This window comes from Caretta caretta, chromosome 2 (assembly GCF_965140235.1).
Source record: "Caretta caretta isolate rCarCar2 chromosome 2, rCarCar1.hap1, whole genome shotgun sequence".
NCBI lineage: Eukaryota > Metazoa > Chordata > Testudines > Cheloniidae > Caretta > Caretta caretta.
Genome location: NC_134207.1, coordinates 119,476,491 through 119,485,584, shown reverse-complemented (window position 1 = coordinate 119,485,584; position 9,094 = coordinate 119,476,491). Strand labels below are relative to the sequence as shown.

Sequence of the window (9,094 nt, the reverse complement as noted above, 5' to 3'; positions counted from 1 at the left end):
GGAGATTGTCCTAGCCTGGACAGTCAGAATGAAGCATGTGGTTGATTATATAATGGTTTCATCTAAAGTGTGGACTGAACAGTGTCCATACTGGTCACAAATAGGCATGGAAACATTGCCCGTAGTCACAGGCTGAGATCTGCCAGAGCAGCAGCTTGCAATACAGGATGTGCTGCCCTGATAATATGCAGATATGCAACCACTTTTTCTATTCTCTTTTGAAAATATCAGATTTGAGTCTTTACAGCATTTTAAAAAATCTTCTGCACTTTCAAGCTTTTTAGTGCTCCAGCCTTGGGCAAGAGGTTATTTCTAACATTGGAAATAAATATAAAATGAGAAGATCTGTATGCCTGCCTGCCAGGTGAACACTTTTTAAAGAGCAGTATTCACTTGGAAGGCCAAGAAACAAGGTAACATCAACAAAGCCTCAGGGAATTATTTAAAGTAATAGGGCCTTTTCCCTTCATGTCACTTTACTAAAGCAATAATGAGCTGCAAGAGTTAGGAACAAATATTAATATTTATTTTATACTTATACAATATTTCCTTTCCTATATTAGATGGATAAAAAGAAACATGTTAGCATCATATGACTATCACTCAGTTATCCAAGAACTATCAAGATTTGGTGCTATTGAATCCGTGACTCCTTCTGGAAGACAAACAGCTGTAGTTATATTCAAAGACATCATTTCAGCATGTAAAGCAATGAATGCTTTCCCAGCCAACAACCCAGGCCGAAGGATCCAATGTGTTTGGCATCACAAATTCATGTCTGAATATAAAATGTCAGGCCACAGAAAGATAAAACTTACAAGTTACTAAAATTTTTATGAAATTGTTTCTATATAATAATTAATACAGTAATAATCAACATCAATAAAAAGGCACAACTAGAATTTACCCCCCCAAAAGTGTATTCATTTATTAAAATTTATTTCAGTGAGGATAAACAGATGAGCTTCAGGAGCTTGATCTTCACCAACAATAAAAATTAGAGTTTTGATTTCTTCCCAAAGAAGCTCATAATAGCAGTCCTGCATTCGTCAGATAACCACCTTTCCGTGAGGAGTTCACACTCCTGACAGTTAACTGCATGCAGCTTCTCCTTTTCCACACCTCGTATTAACCGCTTTGACAGAGCCAAGGACTGGGAGAAGAAAACAAAAACAAAACAAAAGCTCACAATTAGTGAGGCATACATAGTACAAATTGTGTTATTTTACACATCTCCTCAGTTCAGCATTCTGAAAAGTAGTATGTATTCCAGTTAGATTTTTAATTTAAATTGGCATTTTACACAGGGGCTGCTGCTAAGACTACTTAGTAGGGTGCCATTTCAGGAGGAACAATACATCCATCCCGTCAATGCCCAGAATGTGTGTGGACAGACAAATGTCAATTGGGAATTTGTTAGACTACCTGCAGCTCCAAATATAAATGGAGTTTTTATAAACTGCTGGTATGAGTGTCTCTATTATGAGACCAGCTCACTATGTTTTTCTACACATTCCAAGCAGTCAGAAAAGAGATGGACTATGGATGTAGGTTCTTTTCGGGAGAGAAATGAATGTGCAGAGATTCAGGATTTTATTCCCCGTAGGTTGTTTGTTGGTTTGTGTAGTAATCCACTTTTGAAGGTGCTGAAGGTACCACTCCTAGGTAAGTATGTAAAATGAATATCCCACATGATAGCAGTTGTAGCAAACTTGTATCTATTAAATACATTTAAAAAAGCTGTTGAAACTAGTATCTCTGTCAGCCCTGCAGGAGTTAGCATCCAAGGCAAATGCACATAATTTTCAAGTTGATTAACAGCTCATTTCTTAAAGGTACTTGAATGGAAAGTGATGAGCAAGTGCCTCTTGCCAACTTCAACCAGGATAGCCTCTGGGAGAGAGGCAACTGTGACATTAATTCCTGGAGGGAAAACCATAGGAACAACCAAGCTTGAGAAGAAAACGTAGGTTGAGGTTTGTTATTTTTTCAATTACCAATAAAGCCGAACCCCAAGAGGGTGAGTCTGGACTCTGTATAGTACCTTGCTATAGTGTCTGCTCATAGGAGAGCGGGAACCTCTCTCTTGTTACAGGCCGTAGAGACACAATTTTTAAATACTAACGTTTTTGGGGAGATTTGCATAAGCTTTAAGTCTCATCCAAACTTCCTTTTGAAAAGCCCTGTCAGGAAAAACCTCAGTCACAAGTCCCTGGGCGCACACTTCCCTTGCAGTCAACTTCTTGTTGAAAAGAAGCATCTCGTTTGCCTGCGTGAAGGAAAACAAAAGACTGTCAATCTAATAAAACACAAGAATGAAGAAACTAAAAAGAAAAATAGAGAAACATAAGCCTCCAGTTTACAGTGCTCTTTTTCATAGTAGAAAAGGAAACTTAAATGTTGCCTGTTAATTTCTGTTCTCTGAAAAGGGTTTGGCCACAGGTGCTCACTGAGGGGTCGCATCCTAGAGCACTGTGGGGTAGCAGTGGTACAGCTGTCAGAGAATCTGGCACAGGATGGGCTGTCCCCTCTCAGATCACCCAAGATTTGCTAACGTCAAAGCTAATTGTTACTTACTCGGTTATTCTAAATTCTCCAGAACAGGGACTGGCATTCTGTAAATTGCTGAAAAGATCATCCTTGTCTTCCCAGTGACTAGAAAGCACTTATTTCCCTATGTACTATACAAAACTGTCACAGTTTATATCGAGAAGTTTTGTTAACATAAAGGCAACCTGATATAGCTATTTAAAACTGCCAGACCTATCATAGTGGCATACCTAAACAACAGCTAATGGGAATTACACAACTGTAATAGGAAGATAAGATCTGCTCTATTTTGATTGGGTGCATTTAAGCCTTTTTATTGGATTTTTTTTATTCCCACTGCAGGCTCAGAAGAGCGAATGCATGAGTTTATGGATAGGAGACTAACAAATAACTCAGCCATTAACAGGTAGTAGAGAAAGGTCCTGGAATTTGTGAAAAAGCTTCCTAACAAAACTGAGGAAAGACTGAATATATAGTTTTCCCAAAGGTTCAGCAGGAGTACCTACAACTACTGCTCCCTGCCTGTCAGAGGTGCTTAGCTGAAAGGTGCTTTTTAGTGCAATATCCTTCCTGACAACTTTACAACTGCCTCTGCCATTGCTGGAGGAAAGATGCAAGCCCTCAGGGAAAGCTGACATACACGGTTTGGGGGAGAGAGAGAAGGGTTACATACCTCTGGCAGTGGATTTTTTTTTTTTTTAGTTTTGATATTCAGTTTTCTCTTTATTTCAGTGCCCTTGGTGATACTATTTGACTACCTTCCTCATGTTTAAAAAAAAAGTTTAATTAAACAGAGTGCAAAGCACAATGGGAGTGGGCTCCATTTAAATGACTCTCCCACAGTCACCCTTCTCACTCATGTAGCTGGATGGCACTACTGAGGAAAACTGGAGTTCAATAAACTTACGTAGAAAGTACGTAGTTAAAGTACAGACTTGTGTTCTCTTACCTTGGATAAGCCCATTATCTTTGGAAACATGTAAGAAGAACATCCTTCTGGACTCTGGCCAAGTTCACTAAATGGGGTGTGAAATGTGGCCTATTAAAGAGTAAATCCAGCTTTAAAGTGAGGAATCAAACATTAAATTTGTCATTTTAAACAGAAGAAAAATACTAGAGTCTAGTTGACTACAATGAAGTTGCACCAGAGATTAATTTGACCCATTACCTTCACAGGCTTTAAAACACAATTTAGCAACATGGTGTGATAGGGTGTTCACCCACACCAATCCTGAAGGGGTTAAGGTAGGTTAGATGGACCAACTTACCACGTAGGCTGCACCAAGGGGGGAGCTATGGATCAATAAAGCTTAATTAAGAATGAAGCTCATCTGGGCAGGAACAGGTGGGGGCTCTTATAAAGCTAAGAAGCTGAGAACAGAAGGGGGGACAAGGGGAAATAGTATGTAATCACTTTCTGACAGGAGGGCAGTTTGTCACATTACAGGGTCCAGCAAGAAGCAAAAGGGGGAAGTAGTCATAGGGAACAGAGGAAGCTTAGATGGGGGGTAAACCCAGAGGTGCCAGAGGATCGAAGGAGGGAGTAGAACAGAGCCTAGGGAAGTAGTAACCAGGGCTGGGAGTAAGTAAATCATAGTTGCAGAGCTCAGGGTCCCTGGGCTGGCACCTGGAGTCATAGGTGCTGGAACTAGGGGTCCTACCACACCCACTGGCTTGAAATGGTTTCCATTACATACAGGGTTTACAGTTTGGTGCAATGGCTCTCAGCACCCCCACTATACAAATTGTGCCAGCACCCCTGCCTGAAGAAGTAGAGGGCAGGCCCAGGTTCCCCATCAGCCACTGGGAAAGTGGCACAGTCTTGGACATAGAACAGGGGATTGCCTGGAACAGCAGAGACACAGCTTATTCAGAGACAGACCGACCGACCGACCTCTGGAAGGGGAGAACTAAAGTGACCAGACCAGACGACTGAGTTACAAAGAAGACAACTACCCAGAGTCCTGCAGGGTGAGATTGAGACAACGGACTGAGTGACTGAAGGAAAGGATGTCCAATCAGTGGTGAACTAATCCCCAGATAAGCCTCAAAGAGGAGTGATAGTGGTGAGTAGTGAACCCCATTACACATTGTTAATATACAGCTTGGTTCTCTCTACACATATAAGACCCAACTGCGTTATAGAACACAATCCCCTGACCGGGTTTATCAATCCCCCAACATGATTAAATTGCCTATTTAGAGGGGTTTATAGCACTGATGGCCAAAACCACTCTCAGGGTAGCTAAACGGCAACAACCATACTTAAACACAATAGCATCTAGCAGAGTTTCAATCACAGTGGGGACACAGCCTAAAAAGGAATAAATAATGGTATCAACAAGTTCATCGAGAGGAGACCCAAGGCAGGATCCAAGAGTTACAAAGGGCCCGATTCTGGCAGTGAATTCCATACACAGAGTGCTTGCAGGACTGGACCCTAAATTTGACTACTGAAACCCTTTTTGGGGGAGAGGGAACCTAACTAGTACATATGTGCAGCACTTTTTCATATGGAATATTTACATACATTTCCCCCAGAAGTTAAATAGGTAAGTCGCATAAATACATGCAAAAATATCACTTCTGAACAGGTCAGTTTTTAATTTACAGCAATGCAGATAAATTGTCTGTAAAGGATCATAGCACGCTTTTTTTTTTTTTTTTTAAATATTGTAAGACTTTTTTCTCCCCACTTAAATTCTGTTACACACTTGCTTCAGAGCTGAAACCTTGAACATTTTCATAAAGAAGTTATGGCAAAGGTGAACAATGTGGTGTCACATGGAACCCTAAACTAGCTCCAAGTTAAAACTCATTAACGGTAAAAAAAAAAAAAAATTGAACTGCTGGATTTCACTGAGTATCTTCTATTTTAAAAACATAAATGTGCATGCAAATTGAGTATGAATCTCAAGTTCCTGCCAAGTTTCCAATACTGCCCACACCCTAATAAAGGCTGGGCACCTCTACTCTATTACAAACAGTTATACAGTGAGACAATTAAATAAGGTCATTTTTTTTAAATGAAACGTCCTGTATACTAATTTGTGCATGTACTATATCGAGTCTTAGAATGATGAACTACTATCCAACAGATTGGCAGAAAAAAGTTTGATTGATATAAATGCTGAAGCAACAATCTGAGATGGGTACCCATTAAGGATTACTTTTTTAGCTCAGGAGGTAATAGGTTGTCTTAAAAAAAACCCAACCCTAGAGTTTTTATATCCTAGGTTTGCCTCAAATATGATGTGGATTCATTTCTCTTCCAAAACTTTTTATCTGAGTATGGACCTTCTGTACCATTAGATAATGGCAATAAATATGCCAGCCATGTAAATTTGAGTGAACATCTCTCTCATTTTATTGGTATGGGGTATCACACTCAGTTTAAAATTTATCTTCTACTCACACCAAGCTGCACACAGCTTCTAGCACCACCGTAGGACTCTTAGTTTTTGTACAATTTCCAATATGAGATGGTAACAATACATCATTTGTTCTATTTAATGTTTACCAGATTTTTGTTGGGAAAGTTCAGCAAAGGAATCTGGCAATTCAGGGTTTGTTACCACGGTTTCCTCGGCACAGAGAATAGTAACCCAAACAAACAAAACAAAACCACAGAATTCTGCGTTTCACACTAGGTGTTTAAGGGCATAGCACAGAAATAATATCTCTTGTTGGAGGAATGAGAAAATGGGCCTCAAGACCAGAGAGAAAATTAATTGTGTAGAAGCAGTAAAGAATAATTTACAACAAATGAATGACAGATGCGTCCTATTTTGTACAGTAGCAATCTATATTGCATATGTATTTGGATTTTAGGTCAAGCTTTAGCATGGCTCTTTGTACAGTAAATTTGGTAATCTCAGCCATCTCTGATGTGACTAAAGAAAAGCTGTCATGAGGTTTTTAATTATACATTGGGTAAAATTAGTTTATTGTATTCCGATTCGCTAATGGAATTGGTTATAGTTGGTAAAAATGGCCTAATTGTTAACAAACTAATTAAAAGCATAATTTCACATCATCTACCCTTTACTGTGCCAACATGTAGTGACTTTTCTTCGCTAGAAGTCATATCAAGTCTCATTACTCTTGGTGGCTGTGTTCAAATTACAGGCCATATCTACATGAGAGAAATATCATGGGTGTAAGAACATCAGTTTAGTTACACTAGTGCAAACCCCTACTGTAAATGGGCTGCACTGATGCAAAGCAGTGCTTACACAGGTGCAGCTTACCCTGGGAAATTTCATTCCCACAAATTTGTAGACAGGGATTTACAAATATTGGATTGATATCAGCCATGCAGTTTACTTACTCTGTCAGTAGCATACACAATGTCAAAGAGCCCAAGAAGAGTTACAGAGATTCCAACAGCTGGACCATTCACCACTGCAATCAATGGCTTAGGGAAATCAATAAAATGGTTGACAAAGTTCCTGGAGAGGGGAAGGAGCAGAATTTGTCAGGATGACACATTAACTTTTGATGAGGAAGACCAGTCTTTTGCAAAACTTGAGACTAGTTACATAGTCTATGCTTGTGTAATGCTGTTTAGTTTCTATTCTGCCATGATGCCCCAGCATGCTCCAGGCTAACCATGTCATAACTACCATGGAGCCTCAGTACCGCTTGTCGATACAGGGTCACACAAGGGTGTTCTATTGTATTCTACACAATTATTTTATATCCTGAAGGGTACAACACATGTTCATTTTGGGATGTCAGCAGCATAATGAATACAAGGGCACCACAAGAGTAAAAGGGATAAGGCTCAACAGAACTTGAAATTAAAAACCAAACAGGTGAAATTTTAGGTATAGTGCTGAATCCTCAACTTAGCATGATTAATGGGGCCATTTATCACATACTGAGATAAAAAGTTTTCAAAATAGATCTGAGTCTTGTTGTCATCTCCTGGGGGGGAAATTGAGGTCCACAGGTCACTTGCCTAAGTGAAGACAGTCCTGCAGCCCTTCACTTGCAGTTTATCTTTAAATATTGGATAGAAAGCAGCAGGTACTTATCTACCTAACTTAGGGTTTTCTTGTGTGCATTACTGTAGCATCTGATGCTTTAGTCAGGAATCCAAAGTAAGAGTATTTCCCAAAGTTTCCCTCTCAAATTTATAAGCACAAAGAAGTAATGGTGAAGGTAAAAGATCTCCTAATCTTTTTTTTTTTTAAAACCAAAAAGATCAGTTTCTGCCTGTTCAAATATATATGCCAGCCACAGTCTCATCCCACATACCTGCCCTATATTTGTCCTGCATCTTACTGCACTGTATTATCTCCCAATCTACCGTAAGACTGTAAACTATAATTTTTCATTGTTCAGCATATAGGGAGAAAGTATGGTCTTCTAGTGAAGGCATGAGATTGGGACTCAAGAGATGTGTTCAGTTCGAGGCCTAGTCTACACTAGAAAAAGTTTGCTGGTTTTGCTACATGAGCAAAGCCTCCTCACGGAGATGTAGCGTATACCAGCAAGAGTGCTCTTGCTGGTATAGCTTCTACTGGTTTCCTCAACAAAATATGCTATACTGTAAAACTGCATCTATACTAGAGCTTTTGCCAGTACAGAAATGTCATTTAAAAAAAAATAAAAAATCCCAGAGTCATCCCTCACTGACATTACTATACTGGCAAAGGTTTCTAATGTAGACCTGCCTCATTTCCTCATCTGTAAAATGTGGTTAATACTTCCTTTCTCCCACTCTTGTCTATGTACACTGTAAACTCTCTGAGACAGATCTCTCTTACTATGTGTATGTACTACAGAGCCCTACTCTTGGCTGGAGCCTGTAACCCTGAGTTAAGTCAAGTAAATAATATCCTACCCTTTACAGTAGTGTATGCACATACAATATAAAAAAAATCCTACTCGAGTAATATTGCAGCATCTTTTGCCATCTTCTCTATTCCACCGGGTGGGATATTGGTAAAGTTATTCAGGTCATTTCCACTACAGTAATAATCCCCATTTCCTGCAGACAATATAAAGACAAAAACTTCTGAATAGGCAAAATAAAGAAACTCAAGCTTTCTTCTCATGTTTAGAAGAGAAAGCTTAACTTTAGATATTTAGGGTAAGTAATTAAGAAGTTGCTTCAAAGCATAAACAATTCCTTGTTAAAGGATATCTTCAACCTAACAATATTAGTTCTGATATTTTTTGTTACAATACCTAAAAGCAGTGAAAATGAAAGTTAGGGGTAAAAAAATTCAGTTTACTTTTTGCATCTGATCACGCTTTGTGAATAGTCATTTTCCCCTGTCTGTATGGGTCTTTCACACAGCAACAAAGGAGAGAAAACACATTTAAAAACAAATAGGAAAATACAATTATAGATTTTTCCTCTCCCCTCAAAACTGACAGGGGAATCTTAACTAAACCCCTAAATTTCATGTTGTGTCCCTTTAAAAAAAAAGATAGTAATCTACAGTGAAGACTACAAAGACTAGCATCTTACAATACAAGGTTACTGGGACCACAATTTTCAAACAGAAAGGGTGTGGTTAAAAATTAGAAC

At 39.0% G+C, this 9,094-nt stretch overlaps 1 protein-coding gene across 2 annotated transcripts in view; it reads right to left on the bottom strand.

The window, feature by feature from the left end:
• Positions 1 to 504: 504 nt before the first annotated feature.
• The window catches only part of ECI2 (enoyl-CoA delta isomerase 2), a 64,847-nt gene continuing 56,257 nt past the window's right edge, over positions 505 to 9,094 (bottom strand). For both annotated transcript variants that reach the window (XM_048839764.2, XM_048839765.2), the window contains exons 6-10: positions 8,446 to 8,548; positions 6,881 to 7,001; positions 3,500 to 3,589; positions 2,126 to 2,269; positions 505 to 1,153 (exon numbers count right to left, since the gene is read on the bottom strand). In XM_048839764.2, coding sequence (XP_048695721.2) covers positions 998 to 1,153; positions 2,126 to 2,269; positions 3,500 to 3,589; positions 6,881 to 7,001; positions 8,446 to 8,548 — 614 coding nt within the window. In that variant the 3' untranslated portion in view covers positions 505 to 997. The remainder of the gene's footprint in view (positions 1,154 to 2,125; positions 2,270 to 3,499; positions 3,590 to 6,880; positions 7,002 to 8,445; positions 8,549 to 9,094) is intronic.